Here is a 16,489-nt window from a genome sequence, read left to right as displayed (position 1 = left end):
CCAGTTTTTAGCTAAGCCTCTATTTCAAGTAAATTGCTCATATTTCATTCTCAGTGCTTGGAAGCTACTGGCTGTAACTCCAGGAGCAAGATCTCATAGATGATGGGGACATCTAGAGGCTTTTGTGAAAACTACGGGTAGCTTGATTCCTTAGCAAGCAAACTCAGTGCTACTCATGAATGGCCCAAGGACCAGTGGCACTGGCGTTGCCCTGGAGCTTGTTAGAAATGCAAACTCAGGCCCCAAACCTACTCAATCAAAATATGCATTTTAGCACAGTCTTTCAAAGAGAAAATGGGCACACAGCACCTTTATTGAGGTCATCTGAATGGGACCTAGCTTAGCAATTAGACAACTTCCCTACCCCGCTGAAGGCCGTCAGAACACCATCCGCCTTGAAAACAACCTTTGGGTAAAAATCAAGTCTTTATCTCCAAATAAATTTGGCATGTAAAAAGCAAACTCTGAAAAGATAAAATGAATGTTTCACAGCTAATCTATAAGCCAATGGCTCCTTTAACATCTATGAAGTAGAGCAACTGAAGCATCACAGTGGACTGAGACTTCCTCTCAAGAGGCAGGGCACACCTGATGAGAACCAAAGGAAACCCCTGAAGGGTTATTTCTGGTGACCCAGGTACTGAAAACAGAGTACAGGCCCAGGAAGCTCTGTATCTTACACACATACGGCTTTGCATTTCTGGAGTCAGGGGTTCTATACACACCACATGTCAAGCCTGGATTGATCTCCCCTTCTTCCCCAAGGTAGGTCTGCCTACCTCTCACTCTCAACCTCCTGTGATTCTTTCCTGCTCCTTATTTCCACTCTAATTCACACGATTCCTGAGGCATTTGGTACTTCACAAGTAGTCTCTTCTGCTAGGACTATGGGCTCCTTGAAGGAAGGGACAGTCATTATCATCTTGATGGCCTCCAGCACAAGGCCCAAATGTCTACTGAAGACCAATACTTTACACACTGTGACTTCATTCTCTAATTCCCTCGGATTCATAAAGCCGCTTATCTTACAGAATTCACCCACGCTAAACCAGTGGTTACGACCATTCTTGTCTATTTTACAAAATGAGGGCTGCTAAAAATCAGTTTTTATAGGCAAATACAGTGGGTAAAATGAGCCCATAACAGAACCTCTCCCTCCCTACTCCCAGCTGCCTTTTCAGGCTTTAATACTGGTCTTGCTGGTATGCTTGAGAAGAAAATGAAGCCTGAAATCTCGCCTGGAAAATGATCGTATGAGGTGAGTCAGCGAGGAACCCGTTAACTAGGCTTTAGCCTCCCTTTAGTTTTCAAGTACAAGTGACAAAAACTGGCACAAACAAAAACGCTACAAATCAAGTAAAAATCTTGAGAACTCTGCTCAGTTGTCTGGTTGAGGTTTATGACGCTGCATTTCCATTTCAAAATTTAAAAGTCTGGGTGTCCTAAGAATTATAATCAGGGCAGCTGGTCTTTTCTTCCAGGCCTCTATGATACTGTGCTGACAAGTTCTTTGGGATTCATAATTCTTTATCTCTAAAGAAGCTGCAAGAAAGGAGTTAACAATTAAATAAACAAAAGGCACCTAAGAATATCCTACTGAAATTCTCAGTTCAGTCACAACCTGATATGGGCCTTCTGAAGACTAGTGAGAAGTGTAAAGGTCTTATCCGTCGATTCTGTGAAACAATCCCTGTGGAAGTTTATGTGTATGCAGAAGATGTAATCTTCTGTCCCCTAACAAAACAGGAAATCGGAATTGAAAACAATGGAAGTATCCCGAACCGGGGTGGGGAGGTGGGGAAAGAATGAGGAAAAGATGGTACATCAGTACTTACTAAAATCTTTATTCATTTTCTTTCTTTCAGAATTGAAACCCATAGAACACATTAGAAATTTAGGTGCAAGGTCTTGTTTGGTATCTTACCAAGCACAACCTCTATTTGTGCAACAGCTCTGAGAGGAAATCCTTGGCAGATCAAAACAGAGGGTAGTGGTTCCTACACCTCTCTTTGAAGCAAATAAATTAATTTCCCAGTAAGTTATTCCCAGTTCCCCCCCAGACATTTTGTATTTGTGAGTAACACCTTAGTTCCTTAAAAACCTGTGGCAGTATAGTATCCAGCCCTCACCTTTTCAACCCAGACTTGAGGCGTCGAAGGGGGAAAGCTGGCCTTCCCCTGTACAACCATCTCATGAGGCTGGTCTATGCGCCTCGGGCGTCGGCCCTGGCTAGCACAGGAGGTGTTTGCTGAATGGATATCTTTATGTCACTTAGATTTACTCTCAGAGACTAAGAGAACCTTCTCCTAGCTTCAGGTTCTTCAGCAACAGTGTTTCCCTGTGTCAAAATAAATACATTTTTTTCTTGTTAGAATACATATATGACTATATATATACATATACCTTGACTCATGTTTCCTGAAGCCCAAGCTCACAAGACGACTCACATAAGACAGCTCACTGATAGATGCTGTTTACCATTATTTGAGGTGTGGTCAGGTAATGGTCAAACAAGAATACAGAAGCTGTGGAGAAGGGAGGGTGAAGGAACGTGGTGGATGGAAGGGGAAGGCCAAAAGCCTTTTTTTTTTTTTTTTTAAAGAAAGGAAAGGTTGGATTTCTTTGGAAGAACATGTTGCCTTCAGGTGACATGGAATTTTTGCCATGTATAGGATTCATCTTTCCCAAAATAATAGGATGTACCTGAATTCTCCCATTTCCTTATTAAATTTCATTTGACTTATTAATCCTGAGTGCAAATAGGGAGAAATGCCTTATTAATAAATTATTGAGCAATACTCTGAGTAAATCAGATCCTATTAATGTTTTGCACAGAAAATTATTTACCCCCAAAACCCATAATACAGCTTCATATTAAATAACAATTCTAGAATGAAACCTCTATACCCATATTCGCCCAAACTATGGAATATATATATTGGATTGGCCAAAAATTTCATTCAGGTTTTCTGTAAGATGGTGTGGAAAACCAGAATGAACTTTTTGGCCAACCTAATATTTAAGAAGTGGAAGAAGGGGGGCAGGAAATGGTACTCAGTTCTGATTTTCTTAGTTTTATAATATTAACATGTACCCACATCTACCTTTAGATGTTAGCTAGGCACGCCCAGCTTAGGACTGATCAAAAACCCTTCCAATGACCTGTTTGATTATAATAGTCCTTGATTCTAAAAGATAAACCATCAAGAGGATAGCATTACAAAACTTAAAAAAAAAAGATATCTACCTCTTTTTTGAAACAGAATTTAGTGTTTATGAATTTTAGGGCTATAAGCTTATGGTTGGTTTGTTTCCAAGATTCTAACCGTACTTTTGCAGCTTAATCCGATCTGACTTAGAACATAAATTTATATTCTAAGCATCAGTTCACACCACTCTATTAGCATAATTCTAACTTTAACCACTATACATCTGAACACCTTTTAAGATCATGAATTTTAAAATAGGGAAAGAGAATGAGATTATACATTTTCTGCAATGTTTGGAAAAAAGAATGAGGCATTTTTCAAAGCAGCTTTTCCTCCTGCTTTTTTCCTTAGCAGAATCTTCTGCCTTCAACATCATGAATAAAGTTCCCAGTTTGAGAACAGCTCTTATTCATTTCACTGGGGCATACTGAAGGTATCACATGTTTGAAAGAAATTTAGTTCAGCTAACATTTACCAAGGAGAGCAGCGCTGACCTCCTTCCCACTGTCCCTCCAGCTGGCTCCCTGATGCTCTGAGGTAAGCACCATCCAAGGTATTCTCAAGCTCAAATGTGAACTTCCCTGGATGCATATAGTAAATGAGTTTAAAATTGGAATTAATGCTTCCTTCTGTTAACACTAGCTCAGTGTTTTGTGCTACTACCTGTCTTCTTAAATTCAATACCTTTTTAAAAATAACTCAGCCCATTCTGTGTACATCGCCAAATGTACATACTAAGTACAAAAGCGTCCTAATTTCATGTTACTTTAAAGTAGTTATGGGGTACTCAGTTATCTTTCAATTTGAGAAAATTGGGGCATAAATTCTTAACTGTTTTGAAAGGGTGGTTACCTAAAACTGGTCTCCAATGGCTGGCAGTAAATTTGTTCAACCACACTGTTTAAATATTAGTGTCTGCTTCACAGAAGTCAAAACTGGAACAGTCCCCAGACAAAATGCAGGAGAGAAGCACCCACCTCTGAGGACACGTTGAGTGTGCACACACCAGGCCTAGTTTCCTCTGCCCTGTATTTTAATGCAAGTGCTTATATGTCAAATCGCTTTGGCAGAACACAAAACTAAGCCTGTTTTAGCAACTTGAAATTTGAAAGTGCTAATAGGAGACGGAAGGACAATACTACATTGTGGGTTCAGAACTCCAAACAAGATTAAATGATGAAATCAGGGTTTGACATAAATCAAAATCTTAAGGCTCTTCCTGGTAACCACCTTAATTTTAAGGCTAAGAAGGCTTAAAATCTTTGTTTCCAGCCTTCCACATGGCCCAAATCACAAGATAGGTCCAGCCACCAGCAGGATCTGAACTATATTATCCGTAGGAGCGAGCTGGCTTTTCTCACAAGAAAGGCACAAATAGGATCGCCAATCTCTTGGGAACAGCAGCTTTAATGACCAAATGCCTTGAAGACAGAAGTGGAAATTCATTTTAAAAATCAGGATGGCAGAGAAGACAGGCAACCTAACTCTTATTCAAGCTGTTATTTCAGTTTGCTTTGATAATTTGCAAAGGATTTGCCTGCTTTGGGCAAAAGGAAAAAAACGTCTCCATAACAGAATTGTGCTTGGGCTGTAATGGTAGGTTCTCCAGGGACACTTTTTTGGATTAATTTGGACACAATTATGAGAATGCAAATCTTACTTAGGTACAAGTCATGCTTGCTTTTATATACGTTAAGAACTTAAATACAGGGGAACCTGTTTTTTCACTAATTCAATCACCGCCTTGATTCTGGTTCTACCAAGCAGGTCTCTCTCTCTTCTTCTCTCCTTTAAGAATCATCAAAAGCACCACCTACTCACTTAAAAGCCCAAACATCTTTCCTGCTTTTGTCCTTCCTCTAATTCTATCTTAAAAACATAGTCCCTCCAACAGAGCATGCTACTTTGGCTTAATAGAATGCTGGGTTACTTGCTGCCACTCCTTAGGAAGCAGTAAAATTCCCAATTTGACTAGTCCTGGTAAAAAAGGACTCGAGAGATTACAAAGTGTTTTCGGAAAATCCACAAGTGTGGAGAAAGGATTATAAGGATGGACTCAAAACACACACTTCAGAACCAACCCCAACATTAACCTATTCAAATGTCACACCTCTAATTTGTCCTTTGGCATGAGAATTAATACTGACCAACTGTGATGCCCACTGCTAGAATGGGCATACGCCGAGGAAGTCAGAAGGTGGTTCAGCAGGTACAGCTCCGTGGTCTGAAACTTGTAGTCTTTGCTTCAACTTCTACTACAGCAAACACCAAAGAAATCCAAGGCCACCCTGTCCCCTGTCACCAGAACGTGCTGCTGGCCATTTCCAATCCACCTCATACCATTCGGAATTGATTGTGCTGTTTCTCTATCTTTGTAAAAAGAAGTTTCACTTATTTTGTGGAGAATTACAAGTGGGAGAGAGGCATCCTGTCTTCCACCAGCACTGCGTCCATCCCAAACTGGTCAGTGCACTGCTTCACGGTGGCCAGGACACTCAGGAGCCGCTGGTCCACAGCGTCTAGGTGAGGATCAGAGAGCACTGGGGAGATGGGGTCATGGGCCATGGCAGATTTTAAGGCAGACTTCAGCACACCATTCTTCAGGGAGTTCAGTCTGTTCCAGGTAGAAACCCGAATGCTGGGAGAAAAAAAGTTTTAGGACAGGTTACATAAAACCTCTCACTATCAAATGGAGATTAAAGCCCGCATGGCAGACAAAAGTAAAGAAATAATTACGTAAACTATCTCAACTAGAAAAATCATTTCTGTTTTAGAAGTAGCTCTACATTATGAGTAAGTAACATTACCACATTTTGATATTTCTTTCTCGGTAATTAATGAGAAATATATACAATATTTATACATGTTCATTGCAGTGCTATTTGTAACAGGAAAAATGTGAAACAATCTGAAATGTCCAACAACTGAGAAATAGTTAAATAAATTATGGCTTATCCATTCAAGGGAATACCATGCAGCCATTAAAAGCAGTTGTGAAAATTCAGTGGCATGGGGAAATGCCCATGATATAATATTGAGTCAGGGAAAATAGTTGGAGGGAAAACACTCTTTTACTCCAAATCTGTGGGGAAAGAAAATGTGTGTGTAAGCATACACACAAACATACACACGATTACAATGAAATCACTAGAGTGTTAACAGGAGTTATCCTTACATCTTAAAAAGTAATTTAATTTCCTTCTTTTTATGTTTCTGAATTAAAAATTCTAGCATTAATATTATAAATAGAAAAAGTTTAAGGATACCTATTTTTCTCAATTATTTTACCAACTAAAGAGGATCTTTTATTTATCTTAGAAAAAAAAGTATTTACCTCCCTGTGGGTAATGTGAGAATTACTAGGTATGCATTAAAGTCTGACTCTGCATGAGGCAGGCAACTTGTTCTGCAACCATTTGAAAAGTAAGAAAGTAAGGATCTTCGGATAAAGCATGGCAGGGATGGACAAGCACAGAGGCAGTGTGGTTTTACTCTTCTGAAAAATACTACAAGTGCCTAGAGCATTAGAGTTCCCCCTGTGTGACGAAGGTATCACTTGACTGCCTCTCACAGCTCCAAATTCACTCTTCATATATGCCCTGCTATAATGGACAGAGATCCTTTAAGCATCTCTCCTCTTACGCTTTCTCGGTAGAGGACACTGGAAGGAGACTGCAGAAGGAAGAGGTTCTCCACAGACACTTCTGGCTGCTGTACAGTGAGTGGGTCAGTAGTGTGCGGGAAAGGTCATCAAATGAAACTCTGCCTTGGCCACATTCCCAGAACAGGCAGGCCCTCCATGATGTTGCAGCCTTGGCCTGGCTTGGTGATAACTTTCCTAAGGCCCTCCTGACATGGAAACCAGAGCCCCCAAAGCCACCCACCCATGCTGGTGCCCCAATTCCCTGTGCAGGCCCACAAATAAGCCTTGCCTGTAGCCTGGAGGGTTTCTACTGCGTTGTTGCTCTCTCGGTATGCCATGCTACCACCTGCTGATTGCCTGTATCCTGCCTGCATTCTGGAGGGCTGCTTCCTGCACTCCCAGCACCTGCAAACTAACACACTTCTCTGCTATTCAGTGGGCTGAACTACACCTTCTCCACTGAGGTCCAAACCCCAGCCTTGGGGAGGGGGATCCCCTTCCAAGTTTGTTCTTCCTTGGGTACTCTCCCTCAGCTCTAGTTTTCTTTTATAGTCACTCTTGTATCAAAGAGTTTAATAATGCTTATACTAAACTGTCCTGTCTAACCCACCATGTCTTTTCTATCTCCTGACTGGACCAGACTGATAGCACTATTAATACAAAATCATCTTCCTTCACAGATACAGGTTCTGACTGGATGTATCACTGCTTCCCAATATTAATGAAGATAATTAAGGGTTGCCTAGGTAAACACTTTCTGCAGAATACTGTTGTTATTAAAAAGAGAAAGAAAAGAAAAGTAAAACAGACCAGTTGCCAGAAGAGGCAGTCTTACATGATCAGTGTGTTTCTGGGAGCTGAGCAGTAGGAAGTGGTACTCCTGGACCTGCACTTCTGTGTAGCCAAGCAAGGTGGATCCCAGCTGATTCTTAGTGCCCATGCTTTAAAATCATACTGGCAATGAAGATCTGAAAAGGAGCTCCTTAGAGCCCAGTCTTTATCTCATTTTCTTGATTTACTTTTTAATTTCTTTGTTATCTAATATAGACTTCTAAAAAATCAATTACTAAATACCTATGGAGAAAGCTACTTTTGGTTTACACAATTTCAAACTGAGATAAGCAAACCACAGGTGGGTTGTGCTGTTGAGTGAGAGGACTTGAAACCACAAGGTAAACATAGTACAGCAACTAGGGGCATGGGTTGCACTAGATTTTGGGTGGGGGGGGGAGTGAGGACTATATTCTGATATTAAAACAAAATGGATATACATTATTGGATAAAGTGAAAATTTCTACTCATACAAAACTCAAAATGCATTCTGAGCTTTGGGCTACACTGCTGTGGAAACCTTTCCCTGATCCCCTACAGCTCAGGATCTCCAGGGGGTTCAGGGTTAGAAAAGCATGAAAAGCGCTGCTCAGGTATTAGGAAGTTTTAAAGCCAAGAAAACTGATGTACTGTTACCTGAGCCTGGAAAGGAAGGCAATGCAGGCAAATGTACTTGACTGCGTAACTTACATGCAACACTGATAGAGAGGGGCAAGAATGCTTCTCTCATCCAGCGAGGGGTTCCCAAAGCTGAAAATTAAATGAAAACTTAGTGAATTAGGTGGAAGCACCCGTCCCCTTCTTAGCATCAAAGCAAGAACAAATTCTGTAAGAAACCTGAATGTGATCCTGGATAATTTCATGCTCCCACAGCTCAAATCACTTAAATTAAAAATAAACAGGGCAGAGGATTAACCAAGATGGCGGAGTAGAAGGACGTGCTCTCACTCCCTCTTGCGAGAGCACCAGAATCACAACTGGCTGCTGGACAATCATTGACAGGAAGACCCTGGACTTCACCAAGGAGGATACCCCACGTCCAAGGACAGAGGAGAAGCCACAGTGAGACGGTAGGAGGGGCGCAATCAGAGTAAAATCAAATCCCATAATGCTGGGTGGGTGACTCACAGACTGGCGAACACTTACACCACAGAAGTCCACCCACTGGAGTGAAGGTTCTGAGCCCCACGTCAGGCTTCCCAACCTGGGGGTCCGGCAACGGGAGGAGGAATTCCTAGAGAATCAGACTTTGAAGCCTAGTGGGAATTGATTGCAGGACTTCTACAGGACTGGGGGAAACAGAGACCCCACTCTTGGAGGGCACACACAAAGTAGTGTGTGCATCGGGACCCAGGGGAAGGAGCAGTGACCCTGGGGGAGACTGAACCAGACCTACCTGCTGGTGCTGGGGGGGTCTCCTGCAGAGGTGGGGGGTGGCTCTGTTTCACCGTGGGGACAAGGACACTGGCAGCGGAGGTTCTGGGAAGTGCTCCTTGGCGTGAGCCCTCCCAGAGTCTGCCATTAACCCCACCAAAGAGCCCAGGTAGGCTCCAGTGTTGGGTTGCCTCAGGCAAAACAACCAACAGGGAGGGAACCCAGCCCCATCCATCAACAGTCAAGTGGATTAAAGTATTACTGAGCTCTGACCGCCACAGCAACAGTCAGCTCTACCCACCACCAGAGCCTCCCATCAAGCCTCTTAGATAGCCTCAACCACCAGAGGGCAGACAGCAGAAGCAAGAAAAACTACAATCCTGCAGCCTGTGGACCAAAAACCACAGTTACAGAAAGATAGAGAAGATGAAAAGGCAGAGGGCTATGTACCAGATGAAGGAACAAGAAAAAACCCCAGAAAAACAACTAAATGAAGTGGAGATAGGCAACCTTCCAGAAAAAGAATTCAGAATAATGATAGTGAAGATGATCCAGGACCTCGGAATAAGAATGGAGGGAAAGATTGAGAAGATGCAAGAAATGATTAACAAAGACCTAGAAGAATTAAAGAACAAACAAACAGAGATGAACAATACAATAACTGAAATGAAAACTACACTAGAAGGAATCAATAGCAGAATAACTGAGGCAGAAGAACGGATAAGTGACCTGGAAGACAGAATGGTGGAATTCACTGCTGCGGAACAGAATAAAGAAAAAAGAATGAAAAGAAATGAAGCCAGCCTAAGAGACCTCTGGGACAACATTAAACGCAACAACATTCGCATTATAGGGGTCCCAGAAGGAGAAGAGAGAGAGAAAGGACCAGAGAAAATATTTGAAGAGATTATAGTCGAAAACTTCCCTAACATGGGAAAGGAAATAGCCACCCAAGTCCAGGAAGCGCAGAGAGTCCCATACAGGATAAACCCAAGGAGAAACACACCGAGACACATAGTAATCAAAGTGGCAAAAATTAAAGACAAAGAAAAATTATTGAAAGCAGCAAGGGAAAAACGACAAATAACATACAAGGGAACTCCCATAAGGTTAACAGCTGATTTCTCAGCAGAAACTCTACAAGCCAGAAGGGAGTGGCATGATATACTTAAAGTGATGAAAGGGAAGAACCTACAACCAAGATTACTCTACCCGGCAAGGATCTCATTTAGATTTGATGGAGAAATCAAAAGCTTTACAGACAAGCAAAAGCTAAGAGAATTCAGCACCACCAAACCACCTCTACAACAAATGCTAAAGGAACTTCTCTAAGTGGGAAACACAAGAGAAGAAAAGGACCTACAAAAACAAACCCAAAACAATTAAGAAAATGGTCATAGGAACATCCATATCGATAATTACCTTAAACGTGAATGGATTAAATGCCCCAACCAAAAGACATAGACTGGCTGAATGGATACAAAAACAAGACCCATATATATGCTGTCTACAAGAGACCCACTTTAGACCTAGGGACACATACAGACTGAAAGTGAGGGGATGGAAAAAGATATTCCATGCAAATGGAAATCAAAAGAAAGCTGGAGTAGCTATACTCATATCAGATAAAATAGACTTTAAAACAAAGAATGTTACAAGAGACAAGGAAGGACACTACATAATGATCAAGGGATCAATCCAAGAAGAAGATATAACAATTATAAATATATACGCACCCAACATAGGAGCACCTCAATACATAAGGCAACTGCTAACAGCTATAAAAGAGGAAATCGACAGTAACACAATAATAGTGGGGGACTTTAACACCTCACTTACACCGATGGACAGATCATCCAAAATGAAAATAAATAAGGAAAAAGAAGCTTTAAATGACACAATAGACCAGTTAGATTTAATTGATATATATAGGACATTCCATCCAAAAACAGCAGGTTACACGTTCTTCTCAAGTGCGCACGGAACATTCTCCAGGATAGATCACATCTTGGGTCACAAATCAAGCCTCAGTAAATTTAAGAAAATTGAAATCATATCAAGCATCTTTTCTGACCACAACGCTATGAGATTAGAAATGAATTACTGGGAAAAAAACGTAAAAAAGACAAACACATGGAGGCTAAACAATACGTTACTAAATAACCAAGAGATCACTGAAGAAATCAAAGAGGAAATCAAAAAATACCTAGAGACAAATGACAATGAAAACACGACGACCCAAAACCTATGGGATGCAGCAAAAGCAGTTCTAAGAGGGAAGTTTATAGCTATACAAGCCTACCTAAAGAAACAAGAAAAATCTCAAGTAAACAATCTAACCTTACACCTAAAGAAACTAGAGAGAGAAGAACAAACAAAACCCAAAGTTAGTAGAAGGAAAGAAATCATAAAGATCAGAGCAGAAATAAATGAAATAGAAACAAAGAAAACAATAGCAAAGATCAATAAAACTAAAAGCTGGTTCTTTGAGAAGATAAACAAAATTGATAAGCCATTAGCCAGACTCATCAAGAAAAAGAGGGAGAGGACTCAAATCAATAAAATCAGAAATGAAAAAGGAGAAGTTACAACAGACACCGCAGAAATACAAAGCATCCTAAGAGACTACTACAAGCAACTTTATGCCAATAAAATGGACAACCTGGAAGAAATGGACAAATTTTTAGAAAGGTATAACCTTCCAAGACTGTACCAGGAAGAAACAGAAAATATGAACAGACCAATCACAAGTAATGAAATTGAAACTGTGATTAAAAATCTTCCAACAAACAAAAGTCCAGGACCAGATGGCTTCACAGGTGAATTCTATCAAACATTTAGAGAAGAGCTAACACCTATCCTTTTCAAACTCTTCCAAAAAATTGCAGAGGAAGGAACACTCCCAAACTCATTCTATGAGGCCACCATCACCCTGATACCAAAACCAGACAAAGACACTACAAAAAAAGAAAATTACAGACCAATATCACTGATGAATATAGATGCAAAAATCCTCAACAAAATACTAGCAAACAGAATCCAACAACACATTAAAAGGATCATACACCACGATCAAGTGGGATTTATCCCAGGGATGCAAGGATTCTTCAATATACGCAAATCAATCAATGTGATACACCATATTAACAAATTGAAGAATAAAAACCATATGATCATCTCAATAGATGCAGAAAAAGCTTTTGACAAAATTCAACACCCATTTCTGATAAAAACTCTCCAGAAAGTGGGCATAGAGGGAACCTACCTCAACATAATAAAGGCCATATATGACAAACCCACAGCAAACATCATTCTCAATGGTGAAAAACTGAAAGCATTTCCTCTAAGATCAGGAACGAGACAAGGATGTCCACTCTCACCACTATTATTCAACATAGTTCTGGAAGTCCTAGCCACGGCAATCAGAGAAGAAAAAGAAATAAAAGGAATACAAATTGGAAAAGAAGAAGTAAAACTGTCATTGTTTGCGGATGACATGATACTATACATAGAGAATCCTAAAACTGCCACCAGAAAACTGCTAGAGCTAATGAATGAATATGGTAAAGTTGCAGGATACAAAATTAATGCACAGAAATCTCTTGCATTCCTATACACTAATGATGAAAAATCTGAAAGAGAAATTATGGAAACACTCCCATTTACCATTGCAACAAAAAGAATAAAATACCTAGGAATAAACCTATCTAGGGAGACAAAAGACCTGTATGCAGAAAACTATAAGACACTGATGAAAGAAATTAAAGATGATACCAACAGATGGAGAGATATACCATGTTCTTGGATTGGAAGAATCAACATTGTGAAAATGACTATACTACCCAAAGCAATCTACAGATTCAATGCAATCCCTATCAAATTACCAATGGCATTTTTTACGGAGCTAGAACAAATCATCTTAAAATTTGTATGGAGACACAAAAGACCCCGAATAGCCAAAGCAGTCTTGAGGGAAAAAAATGGAGCTGGAGGAATCAGACTCCCTGACTTCAGACTATACTACAAAGCTACAGTAATCAAGACAATATGGTACTGGCACAAAAACAGAAACATAGATCAATGGAACAAGATAGAAAGCCCAGAGATTAACCCACACACCTATGGTCAACTAATCTATGACAAAGGAGGCAAAGATATACAATGGAGAAAAGACAGTCTCTTCAATAAGTGGTGCTGGGAAAACTGGACAGCTACATGTAAAAGAATGAAATTAGAATACTCCCTAACACCATACACAAAAATAAACTCAAAATGGATTAGAGACCTAAATATAAGACTGGACACTATAAAACTCTTAGAGGAAAACATAGGAAGAACACTCTTTGACATAAATCACAGCAAGATCTTTTTTGATCCACCTCCTAGAGTAATGGAAATAAAAACAAAAATAAACAAATGGGACCTAATGAAACTTCAAAGCTTTTGCACAGCAAAGGAAACCATAAACAAGACGAAAAGACAACCCTCAGAATGGGGGAAAATATTTGCAAACGAATCAACGGACAAAGGATTAATCTCCAAAATATACAAACAGCTCATTCAGCTCAATATTAAAGAAACAAACACCCCAATCCAAAAATGGGCAGAAGACCTAAATAGACATTTCTCCAAAGAAGACATACAGACGGCCACGAAGCACATGAAAAGATGCTCAACATCACTAATTATTAGAGAATTGCAAATCAAAACTACAGTGAGGTATCACCTCACTCCTGTTAGAATGGGCATCATCAGAAAATCTACAAACAACAAATGCTGGAGAGGGTGTGGAGAAAAGGGAACCCTCTTGCACTGTTGGTGGGAATGTAAATTGATACAGTCACTATGGAGAACAATATGGAGGTTCCTTAAAAAACTAAAAGTAGAATTACCATATGACCCAGCAATCCCACTACTGGGCATATACCCAGAGAAAACCGTAATTCAAAAAGACACATGCACACGAATGTTCATTGCAGCACTATTTACAATAGCCAGGTCATGGAAGCAACCTAAATGCCCATCAACAGACGAATGGATAAAGAAGTTGTGGTACATATATACAATGGAATATTACTCAGCCATAAAAAGGAACGAAATTGAGTCATTTGTTGAGAAGTGGATGGATCTAGAGACTGTCATACAGAGTTAAGTAAGTCAGAAAGAGAAAAACAAATATCGTATATTAATGCACGTATGTGGAACCTAGAAAAATGGTACAGATGAGCCGGTTTGCAGGGCAGAAGTTGAGACACAGATATAGAGAATGGACATATGGACACCAAGGGGGGAAAACTGTGGTGGTGTGGGGATGGTGGTGTGCTGAATTGGGCGATTGGGATTGACATGTATACACTGATGTGTATAAAATTGATGACTAATAAGAACCTGCAGTATAAAAAAACAAACAAACAAAACAACTAATACTAAACTTTCATTGGGTTATTTGTATGGAAATATGTTAATATAAATGTTTCAGACATTACATGAAATTTCTAAAAATCTTATATTTGTATTTGTATGGAAATATGTATGGAAATATGTTAATATAAATGTTTCAGACATTACATGAAATTTCTAAAAATCTTATATGTTCTGGTATAATGTTATAAGTAATAATCCTAGTTATTACTTTAAAATGTATATCTCAGAAATAACTAATTTTCTTGTCAACTGCATTATTATGAACTTTCATCAAATCTTTAACTGTGGTCATTTTTAAGTCTTTTCTCATTTACAGACAGTTCTGGGTGTACTCTGATGCTTTTGCAAATATGTTCCTATAAAAGGGTTTCATCTTCAAGAAATTCATGGAAAAGACTCTGACAAGTACAGGTTTCTGGTAACTGACTGTACTGCTGAACTGAATGAATAAGCATTTTCAGAACTCTAATGAAAAACTGATGAACTCATAAAAGTGCTAACAAAAGATCAAGATGAAAAAAAAAATTTAATTACATGGGACTGAGTGAACTGATGAGGATGAGTATAATTTTTGTGACTTTCTGTCTGAATTAAAAAAAAAAAAATCCCACAAGGACTCAGAGGCAAAGAATATACAAATCAATTTTCACTGCAAAGTAAAGGAGCTGTTACAGTGGAGGATTACTGGACTGAATGTCAATATTATGACATAGTATGAGTGTGTTTCAGGTTTGGTAATTGCAATCATTGTTGCTTTTGTTGTGGTCATCCATGTACAATGCTTGGTGTCAGTCTATTTATCTCTTGTAAAAATAAAATACAGTGTGTGTGTGTGAAAAAAAAAATAAAAATAAAAATAAACAGGGCATGACCAATCAGACACAGGATTCCTAACAGCTTGTACTGCAGCATCAAACAACAAATATACTCCTTTACAAGGATCCTTTCTCCTGCCAGGATATTGCAAGGTGTTGAAGCGTAACCATCGTAACACGGTATGGGGTCCACAGACCAAGGGAGAACCTGAAGACCCCCAAACCTGAGAAGGTTTTAAGGGTATGCAGAGAAATAAAGGCTACTGATAACAGGTTCTCTCAAACAAGCAGAAGGTCATTACCTGTAAAAAGAAGTTATACTTGTTCTACTCTAATATTACCAATCAGAAAAAGACTTAGATTATCGTATTCCCTACAAGAAAGTATATGGTCAGATTCAAACTGGAAAAACTGCTCACAGAGGCTGAGAAAACAGTGATTCAAAGCAGATGTAAAAATGCTCTTAGTAATTCCGAGTTAGAAAAGGAGAACTGATTCTGGAAAAACTTTCAACCTTCCACTCTTTTCCTGGATGCTCACCTTAATAGCTGGAGGGTCTGGTAGCCCTCAGCACAGTGCAGGCCCTCAAATAATAAAAGGCGAAGGCGGGCTTCCCTGGTGGCGCAGTGGTTGAGAATCTGCCTGCCAATGCAGGGGACATGGGTTCGAGCCCTGGTCTGGGAAGATCCCACATGCCACGGAGCAACTAGGCCCGTGAGCCACAACTACTGAGCCTGCGCGTCTGGAGCCTGTGCTCTGCAACAAGAGAGGCCGCTATAGTGAGATGCCCGCGCACCGCGATGAAGAGTGGCCCCTGCTCGCTGCAACTGGAGAAAGCCCTCACACAGAAACGAAGACCCAACACAGCCATAAGTAAATAAATAAATAAATAAAATAATAATAATAATAATTAAAAAAAAAAAAAAGGCGAAGGCAATTACTTCAACGTGTATTTCCACAGCACACGATCATTTTTACAAGTAACGATAAAGATATTCAGGAACTGAAAATACAGTATAAATGAAAATGAAATACATAGCACCGGCCACTACCTGCTTTGCTGGGAATGGGAGAGGCAATGTTTGCAGGCCTCTCACTCTCTGTAGCTGCCACCCCCTTTCATGGAGTATGAGGCACCTGGTGCTCAGTATGAGGTGATGGCCTCCTTAGCAAATGCTGTCCAAGCATTCTTC

The 16,489-nt window shown here is 40.0% G+C and overlaps 1 protein-coding gene across 4 annotated transcripts in view; it reads right to left on the bottom strand.

Moving 5' to 3' along the window:
- Window positions 1-1,828: 1,828 nt before the first annotated feature.
- FAM20B (FAM20B glycosaminoglycan xylosylkinase) overlaps window positions 1,829-16,489 on the bottom strand; it is a 48,342-nt gene continuing 33,681 nt past the window's right edge. For 3 of the 4 annotated variants that reach the window (XM_036860652.1, XM_036860673.1, XM_036860662.1), the window contains exons 7-8: window positions 8,374-8,433; window positions 1,829-5,847 (exon numbers count right to left, since the gene is read on the bottom strand). In XM_036860652.1, coding sequence (XP_036716547.1) covers window positions 5,616-5,847; window positions 8,374-8,433 — 292 coding nt within the window. In that variant the 3' untranslated portion in view covers window positions 1,829-5,615. The remainder of the gene's footprint in view (window positions 5,848-8,373; window positions 8,434-16,489) is intronic. The other variant, XM_036860683.1, reaches the window with a different exon arrangement.

Source organism: Balaenoptera musculus, chromosome 1 (genome assembly GCF_009873245.2).
Source record: "Balaenoptera musculus isolate JJ_BM4_2016_0621 chromosome 1, mBalMus1.pri.v3, whole genome shotgun sequence".
In the NCBI taxonomy this organism is placed as follows: domain Eukaryota; kingdom Metazoa; phylum Chordata; class Mammalia; order Artiodactyla; family Balaenopteridae; genus Balaenoptera; species Balaenoptera musculus.
Note: the sequence above shows the minus strand (reverse complement) of the source record. Positions and strands in the feature narration are given on the sequence as shown.